Raw genomic sequence first — 21,713 nt, 5'->3', positions numbered from 1 at the left:
CACTTGCTTGCCCTGCCCCACCCCGCCCCCGTGTATATGTGTGTGTGTGTGTGTGTGTGTGTGTGTGTGTGTGTGCGTGAGGAGAGACAGAGACAGACAGACAGAAGCTGAGAGACAAAGACAGACAGAAAGAAACATTTTTACTTCTACCACTGCTAAGACAAAACCAAACCAAAGATACTTGTGCATTTATATTAGAAGATCTGAAGGGATTTGAAAAATATCCTCTGAAGGGGTTACAGAAAGATATATGTAGCTGAGATCTGTCTGTTAAGGATGGGGTTGTCTCATATGTGTATGTGTGTACATATGTATTTGTATGTTGTGTGTATGTATGTGTGCATGTGTATGTATTTATATATGTATGTGCATGTGTGTGAATGTGCATATGTATATATGTGCATGTGTGTGCACATACATGCATGTGTCCATGTATATGTGCATGTGTGTATGTGTGCATGTGTATGTGTGTATACATGTATGTGCATGTGTGTGTGAATGTGCATATGTATATATGTGCATGTGTATAAATGTATGTATGTGTATGTATGTGTATGCATGTGTGTATGTGTACATGTGCATGTGTGTTCATGCACATGCATTCACAGATGCTCTTGTTCATGCACGTGTAAATGTAAAGGCCACAGGTTGACATCAGGATGTTTTTCTCCGTACTTCTTCTCCAAGCCTCTTGTGTGTCTGGGGTGCTCCATTTCAACAAGGTTGGCTGGTCAGCGAGGAGCAAGTGTGTCCAGCCTGGCTGGCATTAGGGGCATGTGCCACCACTCCCAGGCTCTACCTGGGGATCTAAACTCAGGTCCTCATGCTTATCCAGAGAGCACTTTACTCCCTGAGCCATCTCCCTGGCCATGTACTGAGATTTAAGAAACACTTTAACTTTAAAAAAGTCAAAGGATTTCTATATGTCCTTTGTGTTAAACATATAAATAACTGGTTTATTAGATGTTCTGGAACAGAGATGTAAAAATAACTGTTTAAAAGTATGGCTCTATTAAGATAAAAACATTTCAGTGGGTTTCATACACACAAAAATGAATTCTCTTCTAGGAAGGGATTTTCTTTAGTAGCAGCACACCTGGTGCAGTTACTGTAGATGGAGTCACAGAGGCCCATGTTTTCCCAAGACTGTTATAGAAGTGTAAGTAGATCTTAACCCTATGACCTTGTATGGAAAGTAATTTCTGATTAGATACAATGTCAAAGGAGGGAAATTAGCTTCTCTTCTAGTTGAGCAAAGTGTGCAAAAACCCTAGGATCTTCCTCATTGGATGAAGGTCTTGGAATGAACGAAGGTGTTTACTGACTGCCGAAGCCTTCCACCAGCTTTAAGTATTGCAATTTTCCTCAAAAATCAATTATTTCCCAGAAACTAATAGGGGGGTCTCCCCAAACCCCAAGTTTCATGTAACCTCCTAATTGTGGTAAAAACAAAACAAAACAAAACAAAAAAGTCAGATGCACATACATACACACATACATATATACATACACATGCACACATGTACACATACATTCACACACATGCACATACATACTTACATACGCACATGCACATATATACATACATACACATGCACACATACATGCATGCATACATACACGCACACACACATACAAATACATACATACACATGCATACACACATGAAACAACCCTATCCATAACAGACAGATCTCAGTTAGATATATCTTTCTGCAACCCCTTCTCTCATGGTCTTCATGAGAATATTTTTCAAATCCCTTCAGATCTTCTAATGCACCCCCCTCCCACTGCACTGCTAAAGCATATGGAAAACAGACCCAAGCTGTAATCCAGTCTCCATCACTTGAAGATTAGGGTACTAGTAACTCTCAACCTCTCTGAGGCTCAGTTCCTGTGTTTATGAGATGAAGGAAGGAAAATACACTCTGCAAGCTTTTGCAAGGTTTAAATAAAATACATAGGCGGTGTCAGCACAGTGCCCTGCATATGGATGATGGAATGATACCCTGCACTGCCTCCATCTCTACTTATTGTCATGGCAACCAAGTTGGATTTTGATTGTACATTTATCACCAAAATTCTTGAGCCAGAAGGTTCTGTTGTTCTCAGGGCTCGCTCCTTTGTTTAATTCCAAGAATCTATACAAAGATTTGGGTCTGCACACATCCACATTTTTGTTTTTGTTTTTTCAGCTAGCCATACCCTTGTGTAGCCAGAACATAGAGGAAGCTGGGTGGGTATTGATTTTCATGGTACGGTGGCTATTGTACAATGTTGTCAACTGGTTCACTCGATGATGTGTGCAGTATACTGCCCTTGGTGCTGAAACCATTTTTTTAAAGCCTTAATTAAAGAGCCTACAGTCTAACAGAGAAGGCAAATGGCTACAAAGGAAGAAGAATTGCTAAAAATGGAGATGTATTTAAGGTGTGAGGACAGCAAGCACCTAACTTGACTCCGGAGAGTGCAAAGCTGTGTTCATGGAGCTGGTGTTACTTGGATAAGTATGTATCTTAACACTGTGAAATAGAAAGTAGAGTGTATTTTCCAGTCCACACCAAAAATGTCAGTGATGTCGGATGCTGCAGACAAGCTAAAGGCTCTCAACAATTAGCTCTATGCTGATGAGATCATTGGCAGCCCTAGAGAGAGAAATGGGTTTAAGGGTTCAGATCTGAACATCAGCTCCAACTGAGAGACAGAAGACCAGGAATCAGCTTGGAGTCTAGATTTACCCCCTCCTTCAAGAAGCAGACTCTGAGACAAGATTTTTGTGCAATCGCTTATTTGGAAGGTGTTCTTAGAAATCAGCCAAGGAAGGGTATGGACAGAAAGGAAGCAGTCATAGCTTTGCTGCCGAGCCAGTTACCACTGGGAGAAGTGAGGGTAGAGACATTGAAAAGCCAGAGTGAGAGCTGTCCCAACCAAGAGGTCTGCAGTGGCCATCCATGAGCCCATGCCTGCTATTATTAGCTGAGAGTTACTGAGTACCCCAATCCTCAAGTCCAAGGCAATTTTTAGAAATATGAACTCCCCAGAACTTTAACCAGGATGCTGCTGTCAAATGACAGCCATCAGCATGTAGGAGTGAGGACGGAGGCAGCTCTGAGCAGAGCACAGAGGGCCTGCTATGGGTTCATGCATATGGGTGCATAGGTCAGGATGTGCAAGTATTGAAAGGTTGTGTTGCTCCAAAGCACTGATGCTGGAACAAATCTCCATGTTGACAGCAAGTGGAGGTGGGGACAGGGAAGTGATTGGAGCACAAGGTCAGAGTCCTAGTGACGTAGTGTCTTTTCAGGGTCTTCCCAGAGTCCCATGTGAGAACTCAGTGAGAAGACAGATCTATGGGCTGGAAGCTGGTGCTCTGATTTTAGACTTGGGTCTTACTGTAAGCAATGCATGTCTCTCTATAACTCTCTATAATCAGTTTATGGTATTTTGTTGTATCAATTTGAATAGATTATGATATTGGCCAGTGACTGATTTATAGAGCAAGATTAACTGTTAAAGGTCTTCCAAGAGTGGCTCCAAATATTTAATGTAAAAAAATGGTTTTAAAGATGCCTGTGTATAAGGTGACTAGAGGCACACACACACACAGACACACACACCCAAACCTCTCAAGAACACCAGGGACGTGGGTGAACCAGGACTGATTGTTCTAAAGAGATCCACGCTGCAGTGTGAGTGGGTCACATGCATCCCTCTGAAGGTCCTTTAGCCTATGAAGCAGAGGCTGATTTTTGTGTGGTGTAATGTGGCTCAGTGCTCGTGTGGTTGTCTAGTATGTGCCAGGCCCTGAGTTTGTCCCTCTGCTCTGCCAAAGGTAAACGAAAAACATCCACCTTGGGCACTCCATTTAAAGTTGCGTGAACTGTCTTCTTTGCAGCCAAGAAAAAGTGGAGAGCAAACCAAGTGTCCATGGAGTTTGCCAGGTGGTCTCCCCTGTGCCTGGGCTTGTCCCCAAAGTGACACGTTTGTCTGTTCTGCACGAGGCTGGCAGCAGTCCTACGCTTCATATGAGGATTCCTTCGCTGGAGTTTGTGAGAAGATGGAGCTTCAGAAGTGGGTCACCCAGACTCCATGTGCAGTGGAGCAATCTCGACGCACGGTCACCTTACAGCACCTTGTTCCTAAGTTGTGCTTCCTGGGAAGGCTCTTTGCTGAGAGTACCAAGAAGAGAAACACAAAGCTGTATATCAATTTGTTTACTGCGGGAAGCATCTGTTACTTTGCTATGTTTTGCAAGGAAACTTGCCGTCTCATATTCATAAATGGGTTGCTTTGAGTTTAATTGTACAGCTAACTGGAGCTATAAAGCAGACTTCGTGGCTGTCTGGAGAGGAGTTTGAGCGAGAAGCAAACGAGCCCACAGGACCACTTTTCTTAGAGGAAAATACAAGAGTTACTGTACCCCTGAAAGCAATGCACATTCAGCCATCCATCTCGGGATGGGAGGGAGTGTCCCCTCCTGCAAGGCTCTGGTAAAAGAAGGCTGCTTTCTCTCCCTCCCACCCTCTCTCCCACTCTCCTTCCCTCCCTCCCTCTCCTTCTTCCCTCCCCTCCTTCTCCCCCTCCCCCTCCTCACTTTTCATCCCCTCTCTCTCCCTCTGCCTTTCTCTCTAGCATATGTTTCTCTTATGATGTAGCCAAGCTGACCCCGAACTTACAGTCTTTCTGCTTCTTCCCCACAAGTAAGCAAGTGCTAGAGATACAGGCATGCACCATCACACCAAACATGAAAGATCGATTTCTTTATGTATGGATGTGTGTGGACTCATGTACATATACGAAGGCCAGAGATTAACATGGGATGTCTTCCACAACTACTATTCACCTTATTTTCCTAAGACTAAACTTGGAGTTCCATGACTTGAATGGCCAGTGAGCCCAGGGATCCCTCTGTCTCCACCTTCCCAGTGCTAGGCTAACGGGCATGTGATGTCATCCTCTGTCTCCATCTCCCCAGTGCTAGGCTAAAGGGCATGTGATGTCATCCTCTGTCTCCATCTCCCCAGTGCTGGGATAACAGACATGTGATGTCATCCTCTGTCTCCATCTCCCCAGTGCTGGGATAACAGGCATGTGATGTCATCCTCTGTCTCCATCTCCCCACTGCTGGGATAACAGACATGTGATGTCATCCTCTGTCTCCATCTCCCCACTGCTGGGATAACAGGCATGTGATGTCACTCTTGTTTCTAATGTTGGTGCTGGGGATCCAAACTCAGGACCTCATTCCTGGGCAGCAAACACCAACTGAACATCTCTCTAGCCCCAAGTATTGATTCCTGATGTGTTCACTCTCAGAGTTTAAGAGCAGAGCTAGTCAGATCTATTGAAATCTGCATACCATAGACTTCCAGCAGGCAAGGATGACTGTTAACCAGGTCAAAATGTGCTTGACTTCAACTCAGTGCCATGTGCAAAATCCTCATGAAAGTATTTATCTGGGGAAGAGAGCCTGTTTTCTCCCTGGTAAAGGGACATTTCTGGTATTAAAAAACAAACAAACAAACAAACAAACATTCTAGGACAGAAAAGAATTCACAGGGACACATGCTGAGGAAATGTGGATTTGAGAGCAGTAGTTCTAAGTTCAAATGTTATGTTCTTGGGAAGGGATTGTCTTGACTCCTTTCAACCTCATCTCTAAAGACTATGGCTTCAAATAGTGGCTGGGCTGTCCTCAGGTATTGGAGGTTGGAGAGGGTGTAGGAGGGGAAGCCTTCTTCTGTCCACCCTTAAGGAATCCTTTGCTCTATTTGTACAGGAGTTCGGGATGTCAGAGGTGTGTAGTCCAAGAGCGAAAACCGCAATGGTTTGGGGCAAATGATGCTTGAGATAGGCATCTACATTGGATCAGAACCTGCCTAGCTTCATAGGGGATAAAAATGATGGTAAGTATACTTTCCTTCCTTTTGCAGATGGAAAAACTGATGATAAGAAAGGTACCCAGCGTTACCCAACTTAAAAATGGCCAAGCATAGGTACAAACCCAGGAGCCTATTTCTGTAGCACCTGCATTGGAATATGACACCCCGAAATGATGGCCAGGACCTGGGGAGATTCATGGTGTGACAATCCTTCAACCATACAGTCCTGGACAGCAGGATGTAAGGATCAGTGTGAGCACTTGCACACGCTCTGAACACTACTGAGGCTGAAGCACTGCTGTCCCTTCTCTCCCATCCGGAGGCAAAGGAATCTAGACTTGAGGATCTGTTCATCCTCTTACCAGTATGCTCTTAGGCGAGCTGATGAAGCCTCCATTCCTTGGGTCTCTTGTCTATAAGATGGTGATATGAAGCCTATAGAGTGAGTCAGACGGTGCTCCCCGATATAGAATAAGCATGATGTCAGAGCTAACGCTGTGGATTTGGATCAAGGGTGTCTATGCTTCTTGATTGATCCTCCACTCTCTTTCCCCGTCCCCTGGTCTCTGTTACTTGCCCATCACAGGTAAACTCTGGACCCTTTGGAAGGACCTGCCCTGGTTCCTAGAGCAGGTCTGAAAGTCACCCTCTGGCATTCTCTCAATAGATGTAAAAGACAGCCTGATGTCCCCTGTGACTGGCTATGTGGGTGCTCCAGCTTTCCCATGGTCTGATGTTCCCCTGTGACTGGCTGGGGGTGTGTGTGCCCCAACTTTCCGCAAAAGCAGGACCCAGTGTTACTGTTGGCTTATGTTCAAGATCCCAGTTCGGTCTAGTATGGCCACAAATAGAAACAGAAGTTGTGTTTTAATTTCTCCCTGCATCTGTGTTTTTCCTTAATTTAGAGTTTAGAGGCAGGACGTGAGGCGGGCTGTAGTCAATCACTAACCCCAGGAGAAAGGAGTAAGGATGAGGATACAGTTCAACCAAACAAGCAAACAAGCAAAACCCAGACAAAAGTCTGAACTCATCTCAGCTGTCATTGGTGGTGTCTTTCTTTAAAGAGTCATCGTGTTTGTTTGTTTGTCTGTCTATCTATCTATCTATCTATCTATCTATCTATCTATCTATCTATCTATCTATCGATTGATTGTGGGGGGGGGAGTGCACTGGTTGGGTTCCTGTATGCCAAGGCACACATTCAGATGTCAGAGGACAATCTGCAGGAGTCAGATCTCTCCTTCCACTACATGGAACACAGCTCAGGTTGTCAGACTTGGTGGCAAGCACCTTTACCTGCTGAGCCATCTTGCTGCTGGCTGTCCCGGCCCACTGACCACACACACACACACACACACACACACACACACACACACACACACACACATTATAGTGCCTCTCTAGCCATATGTCATTTGTTTAGATGGTGCTGTCTGCGAGTCCCAAAACTTCCAATCCATCCCACATAGCACAGACCTTCCACTTTAGCTAGGGCCTGTCCTGGCAAATCAGCCTCCATCCTTCAACATCTGCCCTTCACACACTATCTTCAGTTTCTTAGGCCTCTCCAACTTCTCTAACCTTCTTTTAAGGGGCGTTGGACTTCCAGGCTAAGTTGCTGGATACCAGTTGCCAGTACAGCTCGGCTGGTGAGACTCTGAATTCCTCAGCTGTCGCCTTCTGTCCTGTGACTGAACAGAAGTGGGACTGGCCAGTGTGCTTTAGAGCTGGAGTCTATTTAACATTGACAGTGTTACCATAAGGAGGTCTGGCTTTTCCTCAAATGGAGCATCTGGATATCTGGAATATTGCTGTGGTCTGAGGATCCCAGAGCAGCCAAATTCACCTCCCTCACAGACCCCAAAGGATCTCTTTGGAACCCTCGCGTATGTTACTTTTTAAATTATGAAATAAGAAAAAAAAAGATTTTTTTACCATGTGAAATTTCTGCCTTAAAATGTTCTCATAAAAAAAGAAAAACAAAAGCCACTAAGAGCTACAAAACACATACGGGTCTAGGGAAACTTGCCTGGGTGGCTACATCCTGCTGGCTGACAGTGGGCAGCCTGGGTGTCTACGACACTTGTATTTATTTATTTTTCTTTTGCTGATATTTATTAATTACTATTAAAGTGTCTGAGACCTCAGGAGATGCTGGCAGAAGACCAAGCAGGAGGCCCAGAGCTTGCTCTTAAGGAGCTTACAAACAAATGGGCGGAGAACTGTTAGTGTAAGCTTCCTCCCTCTTCCGTCCTCTCCCTCCCCCACTTCCTCCACTTCCTCTTCTTGTGTATGTGTGGAGACCTGAGGTAGCTGTCAGCTATCTTCAATCACTTCCCTGTCTTGTTTATTAAATGTTTAGCTTTATTTTTGAACTAGCCTACACAGTATTAAACAGCATTATGACATTTTGAACAGTGTGTTTAGTAATCTTTCTCCCCCTCATCTCTCCCACCCCCCATCGCCCATGTAATCTAACCCCCGTCTTCTTTTTCTCTTTCCTATCACAGGTGCCCTTTGGCTCTCTTTCTAACCTTCCTTAACATCTATCGAGACCAAGTATGACAGCCAATCTTGGTTTTCAACATGATTAAACCTGAAATCAAATGAAACCCAAGCAACTGGACAAGTCTGTGAAGGATTGTGCTGAGTGGGTCATTTGAGGCTGGAAGGTTCACCCTAAATCTGAGCCACACCTTCTGATGGCAGCGCATAGAAAAAGACAAGGGGGAAGGAAGCATCTGTCTTTGCCTACTTGTTTTCACTATGGCTGGCAAGTTCATCTGCTCTGTTTCAGTCATTCCTTTGGTGGTGTTTGAGACCACTGCTTTGGGATTCTAACATAGACTGAAGACTGGTTGCTCTCTAGGACACTCCTGGGACTCCAGGAACAGATCCGGATTGCTAAGATATCCAGTCTCATGAACTGAACAACACCCAGACCCAAACCTTGGCATTCCTGGAGGACTTGGGCTGCAACCTGTAAGCCACTCTAATAAAGAATATTTATATAAACTGTAAATAGCAGTGCTTTCTCTTTAGAGAACCTGGCCACTATGCAGGGTCTCTCACATAACCCGCAGCTTGCCAACTTGGTAGCCTGGATTTCAACAGGTCCTGTGGGTCCCCCCCACCTCCTTAGCACTACAGGCATCTCGGGCATGAGCTGCCACAACTGGCTTCTTACCTGGGTTCTGCAGGATTTGAACTCAGGTCCTCATGCTTTCATGGGAGGCATTTTTACTGGGTAAGACATCTTTTCAGGAGAGTACAAGTTCGTTGCTGTTCATTTGTTTTTAATACTATGAAGTATTTTCTCCAGCTTCCTGAGCCCACTGGAAACCTTTCTGTCCAATTTTGCCAAGAAAGCTAGGGTTCTGTTATAGACATTACATATCCCTCCATCCCACAATCCACCATCTATTCCGTCCATTTGTTCCTAATCCCACCGATACCCTGCGGGCTTTGGTTTCTCTCAGCTGCCTTCCTTTAAATCTTACAGTTCCAACATGGCAGCTGAAACATCCACATGTGAATTCTGGTGCCTTTCCTAGAGAATGGAATGGCTGGTGAGTGAGCGGAAGGGAAAAGAGAAAATGAGAGAAAGTACGAACAGCAAGCCCTGAGGGTAGCCTTTGGGGCTTCTGTGCTCACAGGGATTCGACTCTATCTTCTTGCAGTGTGTGCCGAGGCAATAGAGGAGTGTTGGGAAGGAAAAAGATGGGTGGGTCATGGAGCGCCATTCAAGTCAAGCAGTGGTCAGGCGCATACATAGGTGTCCTTGTCAGTCTTCTCAGCTGCCTCGCAAGACATGCGCTAGTATTATGGATGTTTTTCAGAAAGTGAATTTAGATATTTTCCTAAGACCACAGAACTAGGAGTTGTTAGAGATAAGGTTACAGTTGAGTTTAGCTGTGTGGTCACAAGTGACAGAAACTAACAATAGAATTGATTGTCACATATGCTCTGGAAGTCCAAGGGTTCATTTAGTCTCAGGTTCCTTTAGAGCCACGGATCAAATGATGTCCTTGGTATCCACTGTCTTTATCAGTTCATGGTCCTCTCCCCTTCTCTTCCCCCTAGACCTCATTTTTTTTCTGTATAGTGCCTGGTATGTCCCCCCAGGACCTTGTACACGCTCAACAAATGCTGAGCTGCGCCTCAAGCCAGCTCTGTTTTATTTTGACATAAATTCTCTCTTAAGTTGCTCTGACTTGCCTTGAACTCACTATGTAGCCTAGACTGATTCTGAGCTTGTGATCATTTGTTGTTTTAACATGGATTCTACCATGTCTTCTAACAGTACCAGTGTCTGAACCAGCCATCAAGGGGGCATAATCAGCCTGTCACTGAGAAAGCCTTTCACCTGCTTCCTAAGGACTAGGTTTTGGGGGCCTAGAGTGAGATGACCACGTAGTGCCTTGACCTTCTCAGTGCTGGCATCATAGGCATGTGCTACCATCTCTGGCTGGTTTTGCTGTGCTCTGTGTCTTGGCCTTACATTTAAGACTACTTCCTTGGTGTGTTTGGCAGAGACGTCCATCCACAGACAAGAAGGTTCCAGGCTACAGGTCCACCTTCATGGAAGTAACATAATCAGATACATTCCTCAACTGGAACCACAAAGCACAGATGCTGTTCCACAGTGGGAAAAAAAAAAGAGGTGATGCCAGCTAAAGACAGAATAGATGCTGGGGAGGCAAAACCAACAGATATCATCTGTACTTTGCAAACGCAAATTATTTTTCCACAGCACTACTGAAGAACATACAAACTGAGATAGAGCACTTAGCAAATGTGAGTGATTTCTCAAGCCATTTGACTGTTCTCTAATACCTACCTTAGCTGAGAGTCCTTAACCTTCTCACAGGCTGGACTCCATTCCTCACAGAGCTTTGTGGACCACTAGAGGCTTCCTAGTCTTCATCATCATGGTTCAGGCAGTCCCTGGTTGACTATTAGGAGTCTCTTCATGGCCCAATGGCCCCTGAGCCTTGTCTGAATAATCCCATTTATGCTTTGAAGAGCGGAGGCTGGTGGACTGCTTTATCCTCTCCAGGAATTCAGAGGAAGATTTCAGATACAGATGGACTTGAAGGGAGAATTCAGTGGTGGAGTTGCTACTTTCAGATAAATTTACAGCACAGCGTTCCCCAGAGGGGCCGACAGACTGATGGATGGCAGTGCCTCCTGGGTGTGCAGCCACATTAATGCTGTCCTGAACTCAGCTCATTAGCTCCAAGTCACTCTCCAACCCTCAGTGCACCTCAGACGCAGTTAATCTCATGCAAAATGGGGCCAAATCACTCGGGCCATGTGTTCACAATGTCAGGTCCCTGAGGTGGCTTCCCAACAGGGCTGCCAAGCCTGCAAAGGGTGTTGAAATCCATGACTCATTTGCCATCTGTCTTTGCCCTTTCAAGGACACAGGACAACTGACAAGAGCACAGTGTACAAAAGGGGCTCAATTGCTTTCTGATGGAACATCATAGTAGTAGTCTCAAAGACACGAGAGCTCATTACATCACCAGTCCTTCCTGTAGGACATCTAGAGATCTCTAGAGATGATCTTTAAGGCAAAAAACACATGGTGGATTCATAGGAATACAAGAAGGCAACAATTCAAACTGGTTATCTACTCAGAAAGCAGAGCCTGGACTTGGGGTTATCTAGGCAGAATGACAGGACTGGCATTGAATTTGCAGTCAAAGCCCACGTATTTGTACTTTTAATAGCTATACCAGCTTCCCTACCTTTAGTGACTTGATGTCAAAAATAAAGGATGTGAGCCCTGGAGTGAGACACATGGATGGACCGTCAGCATTATCTCTCCATCTACCCTTATGTGAGCTAGCACAAGAGACTTCCATGGGCTCCTTAAAGAATAATTAATAACAATATAATTAATATAACTATTAAATAATTAATAATAATTATGATGATGATGATAACAATAATATCAATAGTAATACAGACTTCATAGGGCTCAGTACTTGATTCTAGGTATACAATAAGTGCTCTCTTAGTGCTGATTGCTGGCTGCCCCATGCAGGCTTACCTCTGCAGGTTTGATCCCCAACCTCTTATACAATTTGGTATGATCCTTAAATTCCAAGCTTTGTTGCAGTTAAGAGTTTATCCCACTGGGGTAACCCAGCTCTGAAGGGCCTGGCAGACAGGGTAGTGTAGCCCCTAGTGTATTCCAGTAGTGGAGAAGGATCAGAGAGGTTCCAGTCTACTCACACCCTTGCAAAGTCTTAGGGTTTAAGTTCTGAAAAGTTGAGAGACACAGAACCCTGACTGCTTTTGGAACCAGTGACAGAACCAGGATCCAGAAGAGAGATGCCAGGAAAGCCAGGAGACCATCCTTTAGTTCAGCTGTTTTAGCTTCCCATGGGTCTGTAGGTACACCAGGCCCTGGTACTTGTCTGGACCATGACAGGTTCCAGCCCCAACAGATGTCTCTGCTGGTTCTCAGCATTGATGGCTTAGTGAGCAATGACTTTTCCCAGACAGCATATGGCACTGGCAGAGTCTGGTGTTCTAGAGATACAGACTTGCAGCCATATGGGCCTGCTGCCCAAGCTGCTGTGGTCAAGTCAGGTCACACGGGGAAGCAAGGGTTGGAGGACTCAGGTGAGAAGCTCTGTATATAGTCTGGAGAAGAGCTGAGCTCAGGTCTTTCAGGAGCAAACTCCTTACCAGTCCCCAAATTTGCAAGTAGTTTATGGAGGATGACAACTTACTGCTGGGTTCTGGAAGTTTCTTAATTTAGCTTATGGTTGCCATAGGGTCTATCACTTACAAAAATATCCAAAGAAATCTCCTTCTGCTTCTGACCTTCCTGGTGGTGCCTTCTCACACGGACTCAAACTTGGCCGTGTGATTTGCTTTGACCAACAGATGATAACGCATGTAACACATGCAAACACTTGAAACTGTTGGGTGCCAGCATTTGTCCTCCCGTGGACCCTGAATCTTTTGGCTATCACTGAGTAGGTCCAACATCTTAGAGGAGAACGGTTGACCATGTGGAGGCATGATGGCTATCATGATTTCTAGACCAAGCTGCCACATGTCTGCCACCCCACATATCAGACCTGCAATATGGCCACAGATGCAAGGATGAATCCCACTGAGTTCAGCTAAGTCAGACCCAGACTGGAAGAACCAGCCAGGTGACCTCGAAACAAGCCAGCACCGTAGAGAGTAGTTAGACTCTATGTCTGGCGACTGCTTTAAGCCAAGTGTCTCAGTGGTCTGTTGTCCCAGAGCCAACACCGGTACAACACATAGAGCACATAGCCTCTTAGTCCAACAAGACTTGGATAACTGCAGCTTCTCACAGAGCTAATAAATAATTTTTCAAATAAGACGTTTGCCTCAAAGAGAGTGACTATATGCTCAAAATTAGCTGTGCCAAGACAAAAGCATCCATACACCACTTCTCTCTTCCAGCCTGGGTTATCTGTCCCCTAAAATGTCCTGATGGATTTGTAGTAGAGGTCAACAGAAAATGGTCCAAGACACTCACCACTAAATTGAGATGAGACTTAATGAATATTTAAATATCTGTTGTGTTCCAGGCTTTGGATTTGCTGTTTTAGAGGTTGCTGGTTATGTTAGCCTCCAACTTTTCCATCCCATGGCATATGGAATAGATTCTGCGTCTGGACTTGACGAAGTCAAGTTACAGGAGTGGCGTTTTCTGAAGGAACAATAGGGTCTGCTAGCTCAAAAGCTCCTCTCTGTCTCCTCCCCCTTCTTTTATTTCTTCCTTCCTCCATCCCTTCCTCTGTCTTCTTTTTTTTTTTCTGTTCCTGAGACAACATTTCACTGTGTATCCCAGGCTAGCCTACAACTCACAATCCCCCTGCCTCATCTTCCCAAGGGCTGAGGTCACAAGCACAGCCAGCTCTAGAAGACTTTATATAAATAGCTCATTTCTAGCTGACAATGGTGCTACCTATCCATAAACCCAACGCTGAGAAGACAGAGGTAAGAGGATCAAAATTTGAGGCTAGCCTGGGCTATCTAATGAGTGTCAGGCCATCCTGGGCTACATAGTGAGCAATGATCTCAAAATATTAAATAATAAAAGTCTTCTTTCCCATTTTGACTTTCATAGGGTGTGAGCCCTGTAGTTTAAGCCACAGGGCCAGCTAAGAAAGCAGACTGTCCAATAGGTTCATGTTTGGGACTTTAAGGCACAGTTGGTGGAACTTGTGGGACACAGGAGTGCCCCCTCCTTCTCAGCAGAGTAGCCATCACCTCCTAGTTTTTCTAGTTCAAGTATTTGCATGATCATACAGGCAATGGTGGCTGGAGCAGGCTGGCCAGGGTGGATGAGGGTCCCCCAAGATATGCACTCCATTTCATAAGAACCCCACTGTTTCCCAGCTAACTGTAATAGACAGGAATGAGGGTCCCCTGTTGCCAAAATCTCCCACTTTTCAAGATAAATCAGAAGTGTTATTTTTGGTATGTTTTCATTTTTTAAGTATGCAGCCAATATTTTTTCCTCAAAATACCATATGGACTAAACAAAACTTGTGGGGTAACAGCAGCCCAGGAGTCTGATCGACTGTGTTTGACACAGGATGAAGCACGGGGCAAATGACAATGAAAGGTTAGGGAGGACCTTATCTCCTGGAAAATAAGTCGGAAGTCATCATCCTTTGGGTCGATACGAGAAGTGAAGGGTAGATTATTAAGTAATTCCTTCCTGGCTTTATCTCCAGGCTGCTACTTGCCATCTGGATGCCCTACTGACAGATCACAGGGCTGGTCCCCTTCTGTGCAGAGAGATCTACAGGCCAGCTTCTAAAACGTTCATCTCAGAGTGCCTGCTCTGCTGCTGGCTTGTTTGAGCACACCAGTACACACATCTCATTTCCATCGATAATATGCAGCCTGGAGAGGAGGAGACATCTGTAGCTGTTACAGCTGATACCCAAGTAGATGTTTATATGCCCGGTCACTTCCTCACGGGGCAATTTCAGTTCATTTACACCTCCAAGCTAGGACTATCTTGACCTTGGAAATGTTTCCATGTTCCTGCCAACATTAGTGATCACACACACACACACACACACACACACACACACACACACACATTGGTAGCCTATAAGCCAAACCTCTAGCTGTTGCTACTGATGTAGTCTTACATAGTTCCCTAGGACTCTGGCCACCATATCTCAGACCCTTTTGCCCAAGTCTTACATCTGTCAAATATCTACTGGTCATTTACTACGTGCTTGGTGATGGTCCAAAGCCCAGACATAGACTAACCTGAAAAATCCAAACTCTGTGGTGCACAGAGCTAGGCCTGGGATGTGTCTGACAGATAGGCTACCTTAGAGGGCTCAAGTCCTAAATAGGAAACTAAGCCAGGGAAGAGGGGGATGGAAGAGGTTGAGCTACTGAGAATGGTGTCAAAGAAGGCTTCACTCTGGAGATGCTGGTAAAAGCCTACAAGGAGTGGGGGAGATAGTGGTGGTCTGGACATGTGCACAGCCCCCAAGTGTGCTTCCCCAGTAACAAGGAAGCCACCATTGCTGGGAGGATCAATAAGAGCGGGTTGCAGGAGAAATTAAAATAAAACAACAACAACAAAGTACAAAAACAAAAATGAAAAGACCCAGCATTTATGCCAAATGTGACATGAAGCAGAAAGGCCAGGATCTAGTCTCCTTGTGATCTGTTTTACAGATGCTGCCAGATACTTTGGGATGCTATCTGGGGAAAGATAGAAGGGAGGTGAGGACAGAGGAGGAATCAGTTTGGAGGCTTTGACTGTCATCCCTGAACACCTGACTCTTGCTGGCATAATGCTATTGTCTGGGCTTTCCCAGGAGGCTTTGTGTTAACTTGTCTAATTCTGCAACAAAACATCAGACAGAAGCAATTTAACAAAGGGAGGGTTTGTCTTCTCTCACAGTTTGAGAGTCAAGTCCATCACAGCAGGGCAGGAGCAGGAGGCAGCTGGTCCCACTGCATCCCTAGCCAAGGAGCAGAGAGGGGTGGATGCTGGTGCTCAGTTCACTTTCTCCTTTATATTCAGTCCAGGACCCCAGTCCAGTGAGTGTGGGTTTTCCCATCTTGTTGGGAAATACACATCTACATATCCACATACATGATCTATCTACATACAGGCCTCTCTCCTAGATGATCATAGAACTTGTCAGGTTGATAATCAATATTAACCATTACAGGCTTCGTGGATGCCCTGATGTTGCCTGCGAAGTGCTGTGATGTCTATGACTCATACCTGATCAGGGCAGAACACCTCAGAGTGCAATAGTTGTGTGGAGTGGGCAAATGGCTCAAGTTCACTCCATGTTGGAGAGAGCTCTCCATAAGCACAGGCAAACTTTCCATGCTCCCAGCATTCCTTGTTTTCCCTCCCTGCAAGTTCAGGAAGGTCCACCATCATACTGCTTTGTAAACCAGTGCTAGCACTTCAGATTATGACTACCCAGCATTCCCTGGTAAGGTGAGCGAGCATTGTGCATGGCTGTTTTTATACTGTCTTCTCAAGGAGTGTGTCTCCAGCAAGAGTGTGGCTCTGAGTCTTTGATTTCAGTCTGGTGTGAGCCACAGGACAACTCCAGGGCTTCTTTTGAACTCTTGGTCTAAAGTAACATGTGGCTGAAGATCTTAAATCTTACATGGCAAAGCAATTTGCAAAAACTTGTCCAACTCCTATTTCAGTCTGAGACTTTCTTAGTTGATAGCCTGGATCAGCAATCAATAAACACATTTTCTGTTTCTAAAACAACAACAAAATCCTGTCCAAGATCCCAAAGCTGCAACTTAGGGAAGGGGACTTGAATCCACAGCAGCCCAATGCTGATGCCACATCTCAAATCACAACAGTTGGGTTTCCTCGTAGATGCTCTGGAAGATAGACCAGCTAAGTGGGGATCAGCCAGAATCAGCTCTGTGTCCCAGGCTTAGTTTTACAGAGGAATCCTTTTCCAGCTTGGCTGGGCTGTTCGTGCAACAACATAAATCCCACGTGCAGCCCTTGGCTTTGCACCTGTTAGGAAGACGCTAATGTCATTGTTGATCCCACAGCTGTTCCGATGTTCACAAACAGGTCCATCATAAATCCTCAAGGGACGGCATTTATAAGCAGTTCTCCCCCCCCACCCACCCACAGAGTCTAGCATCAGAGGTCCATAAGGCTTCTGCTTCATTAATGGGCCATCTTCATACTTGTTAATGTCTAATTACTGACAGTAATGGCTCCATGTATTTTAAAAATGAAATTATGAGTTATATTCAATTAGGAAAAACACTTGAGAACTCACTGAACAGATCTGGAGAGGGACACAGAGGACCGGGAGTTACGCACGTGCCCCAGCTCTTGGGACCTGAGTGAGCTGCAGGAACAAAATTAACTCCAAGAGGAAACGGATCGATGCCTGAAAGCGGAAGATGGAGCATGAGTGTGTATGAACTCATCAGAGATTAACAACAGTCCTGGGTAGGGCCAGCCTTGGAAACAGATATAAAACTTAATCACTGCTGACTTTAAAATACTTCCCAACTTAGCAGTCTCTGGTTAATATGCATAGAAAAACACATCAAAAACGGAAAGAGAGAGGAAAAAGGATCTTTTATGATCCCTGCATGCAGAGCTAAGCACTATTAAACATGTGTTGTGATTCCTTCTGGACATTTATGTTTCCACTTGTGATTTGGTGGCCATGCATTTTTTAATGTTTTTAAATAGAAACAGAATCAAGCTAAATAATTGCTTTATTCCATATTCATTTTACCTGTAACTGTGTACTGTGGATAATATTCTATCTCTATTCACACTTACTTTTTAAACAGCTGTATAGTATTCCATGCCAATCTCTCCCATCAACATTACTTTCAGCAAAGCTGTATCAAATACTATTGCATTTACTTTGTATCCTTGAAGTTCTTTTCTGAAAGAAGCTTCTGGCATGACTGAGTCAAGTTAGGCAAATCTCCTTCCCAAAGATTGTTGGACCAGTCAGCGCATGACATTCCTAGAAGCTCTGGCTTTGGCGGTAGAAAGTTTCTCCTATTGGCTCAGGGCATTCTTCCTGAGGAATGAGTTGACTGTTTCTCCTTTGATTTGTTGGTTTTCTACTTGAATCCACTTATTAGTGTTCACTATGAGACTTTCTTGTTTGTATGTAATAACTCTTTTCTTGTTAAGGTGCTAATTCCTGACTTCATGTGTTCGGGATCCTGCTGCTAATTTTACTGTCTGCTTTCTTTACAGTTTAAAAATTTAAAAAAAAAACCTTAAAATGTAAGATATAAAAAAATGTAAGGTGTCCTGTGTTTAAACAGATGATACAGGTCTTCTTTATCTGGCCTAATTTCTTCAGTTTTTTTCTTGATACACCCTGTCATGGGCACTGAACTTACATCTTCCCACCATTCTGTTAATGTAAAGTGGTTTTGTTTTTAACATGTAAATCTGCAATCCCTTTAAGACTGATTTTTGGTATAGCTGAAGGAAGAATCCTTTTCCCAATGACTAGACAGTGTTCCAACATTACCAGCTAAATAAGTTTCTCCTACTAATTTAAGTGACACCATATCATATATTAATTCTAAACATATTTATGGATTTTCCTCTTATTTGTTGTTTTTCATCTATTGTCACTGTTTTTAATTATTAATATACTTACACTGTATTTAATACAATATTCTTGATCTCTTGTGTCCAAATAAATATTCACTGTCTAATTGGTCCCCAAATGAACTTCAAAGGTTTTATTTAACTGGATATAAAAAGAGATGACCTTGAAGTTGAGCCATATCCAGGGACGTATCGTACCTCCACCACTCAGGAGCTCTGTTTATGCATTCTAGTAACAGTTTAACATTTCCTTCACACAAGCTCCTTCTGAAAAATACTTATGTTTTTGTAGGTGTTATATTCTTGTGCCCTTCCCCACAATGTTCCAGTTGGTTAGTATGAGGTGTGTGTGTGTGCATGTGTGTGTGTGTTCCCCCTCACTAGTTCATTTCCCTGGAGTTTTGAGCAGACAATGCTACCCTCTGTTAGTCATGGACAAACATGGCTCTTTCTAGAATTCATATCATATGTCTCTCTGTCTCTCTCTCCCTCTCTCTGTTTCTCTCTCCCTCCCTTCCTCTCTTTGTCTTTCTCTGTCTCTCTGTCTCTCCCTCCCTCTCTCCTTCTATCTCTCTCTCCCTCTCTCTCTCCCTCTTTCTGTCTCTCTCTCCCTCTCTCTGTCTCTCCCTCCCTCTCTCTGTCTTTCTCTGTCTCTTGTCTCTGTCTCTCTTTCCCTTCCTTCCCCTCTCTTTGCATTTGCTATCCTTTTCACAACAGCACTAAAGAGTTGCTGGCATTTCCAGGCTCTACATTCTGGGTTAAGGTAATGACAGGCAGGTAGCTAGGTGTCTCTATAATATGAAACATTATCCTGCATTCCCAATTTAGTCTTTTGTTTATAGCTGTGACCACTGACTTCCATCAGTGCCCAATTTAGAAGCTGTTAGCCGGTGGTACACTCTCCCTTCTCCTGGCCACTGCAGTGAGTTAATTGTTAGATCAGGCTTCCTAAAAGCAAAACGTTCTGGGAAGAAGGTTTGCATGGCTCAGTAGAGCACATCTCCCCTAAACTCTATAGATGTGCACATCCTTTGGCTAATTTTGCTGAATTTCAGCTTCAGGGTTATTCAGGTTTCCCATCTGTATAATCAGTGTGAATACAATCACCTGATAGCCAAATAAACGGGGAGAGGGTAATTTATGTTTTTTTTAATGTCTACAATAGCATACACATTCTAAATCCTTGAAGATGTGATTAAATTCTGCCACAAAATCTTTTTGGCCTGTCAGGTTTTTCCAGGATATTCCCATCATTACTGGAGTGTTAGTTTCATGGTCTTTTCTCATAAATTTCTCTACAAACTCTCTCTGGGACAGTATCTTATTGCTTGGTAAACATAATTTTTTAAATATTTTGCCATGTTGTCTTTCTGATATTCTATCTTTGAGTTTATCCTCTCTTCCTTTCCCCCTCCCTGTGGTCCCTCCCTCCCTTCCTTTTATTATTTAAGCAGAGAGTTGCCTTCTTCTTTTATTTTTCTTTTCTCTAAAAACAGCAGTTCTTGGGGGAGTTCTCTGTCTGTCTGTCCGTCCATCTGTCTTGAGGCTCATGGATCTAGAAGCATGGTAAATATGTGACTTGTATGTAGTCAGTCATTCCAATAGGTTTATTCTGGGGCTGTCAGCTCCAGTTCCCATGAGAAGCCCTGTTGTCCACAGAAGTCTCCTGCAGCCACACTTCTATGAAGCAACCTAAAAGTTCTGACATGGGCTAGCTCTGCTATGGACACTCGTCTCAAACCATACCAGCCAAACCAAATCTCCTGGTGACGTGGGGTCTAGAATCAGAGATGGTAATTATGTGTCTCTTTGCTCAGATGAGTCATTACCAGCATGGTTCCTGTCTACTGTTCTTTAGGGCAGCCTGAGTTTCCTGTACTTTGTGAAATGCCCTTATAACTTTGCAGCAAACTCACTTCTTATTCTTCTGTATATGATTTGAATATGTTCCTGCTATTCTCAGTCAGATGATACTTAAATGAGACAGTCACCGAGGGCTAGGCAGTCATCACATCGCCACGTCTAGGATATGACAGTGTCATGTTGTCATAGTTTCCACTGATGAAACTGCCAAGCTTGTATGAATGTCAGTCCCTCTGTTACCTTGGAATTTAAATCTCCCCATAACTGCCATAAAAATGTTTGTCTTGTACATCAGAAGTCACCTAGTCATGCAAGCTCAAGGCCAGGGCCTTTCAGACAGAGTAAAGACTCCTGCCAAACTCAACATGGGGAGAAACTGTGGAGCAGCTGGGAGTTGCAGAGGAAGAATGGGAATGGTGGCATCCAGCCACATCATCACTGAGCCTTCTAGATACAACATGTGTGCAAGTCCTGTGCACTGAGGTGAATCAGAGGTGCCATGGCAGGAGCTGGCAACTTTAAGGAGAACCAGAATAAGTGTCCTAAGACAGGATGCTGGAAATATTTGTACGTGTGTGTGTGTGTGTGTGTGTGTGTGTGTGTGTGTGTGTGTGTACATATGCATGCAGTGCCAATGGAGGCCAGAAGAGGGCATCAGATATCTTGTATCTGGAGTTCAGGCAATTGTGAGGTCCACTACATGAGAGCTGAGAACTGAACTCAGGTCCTCTGGGAGAACAACTAGTGCTCTTAACCATGAAGATATCTCTCCAACCTTTAGGACAGAAGTCTTAAGGATTTTTTTTTTCTTTTTGGATGAGCAGTATAGAGCCTAGGGAGCTATGTAGAATGACTAAAGCAAGGGGCATGGCTATTTTTATGGATGCATCTATGAGCAGGAGAACCATCTTATGGCCCTGGGGGGTCCAGTTGCCAATGATATCTACAAATGCTCAGAGGCAAGATTCTGGAGGTATGCCATTCTCAAACACCCATTGTGAGTTCTATGCTTCTGGAGGTCTCGGTGAGACTACCAGAAGACCTGAAAGATCCTTCCACATGGAAGGCTCTTTCCATTTCTAGTGCAACCCTCACTCCTAGCATGATGGAGAAGACTGTATACAGTTGCCATGGTGGTAACCTCCAAAGCCTGGGTTTTAGCCCCATGAGAGCTGTGTCTTCTTCCAGACACTAATGCAGATGACAACAAGAGCTTGCTGTCAGGGGCCTGATATAGCTGTCTCCTGAGGGACTCTGCCAGTGCCTGACAAATACAGAGGTGGACGATCACAGTCATCCATTGGACAGAGCACAGGGTCCCCAATGAAGAAGCTAGA

General features: G+C 44.4%; 1 protein-coding gene across 6 annotated transcripts in view; it reads right to left on the bottom strand.

Moving 5' to 3' along the window:
* The window catches only part of Hs3st2 (heparan sulfate (glucosamine) 3-O-sulfotransferase 2), a 110,184-nt gene that overhangs the window by 24,024 nt on the left and 64,447 nt on the right, over nt 1–21,713 (bottom strand). The window contains exon 2 of one of the 6 annotated variants that reach the window (XM_006507467.1): nt 3,852–4,169. The exons of 4 other annotated variants lie outside the window; for them this stretch is intronic. In XM_006507467.1, coding sequence (XP_006507530.1) covers nt 3,852–3,865 — 14 coding nt within the window. In that variant the 5' untranslated portion in view covers nt 3,866–4,169. Of the gene's footprint in view, nt 1–3,851; nt 4,170–21,713 lie in introns of those variants that run through there. One more of the 6 variants, XM_030242241.1, reaches the window with a different exon arrangement.

The sequence above is a fragment of the Mus musculus genome, chromosome 7 (assembly GCF_000001635.26).
Source record: "Mus musculus strain C57BL/6J chromosome 7, GRCm38.p6 C57BL/6J".
Classification (NCBI taxonomy): domain Eukaryota; kingdom Metazoa; phylum Chordata; class Mammalia; order Rodentia; family Muridae; genus Mus; species Mus musculus.
Note: the sequence above shows the minus strand (reverse complement) of the source record. Positions and strands in the feature narration are given on the sequence as shown.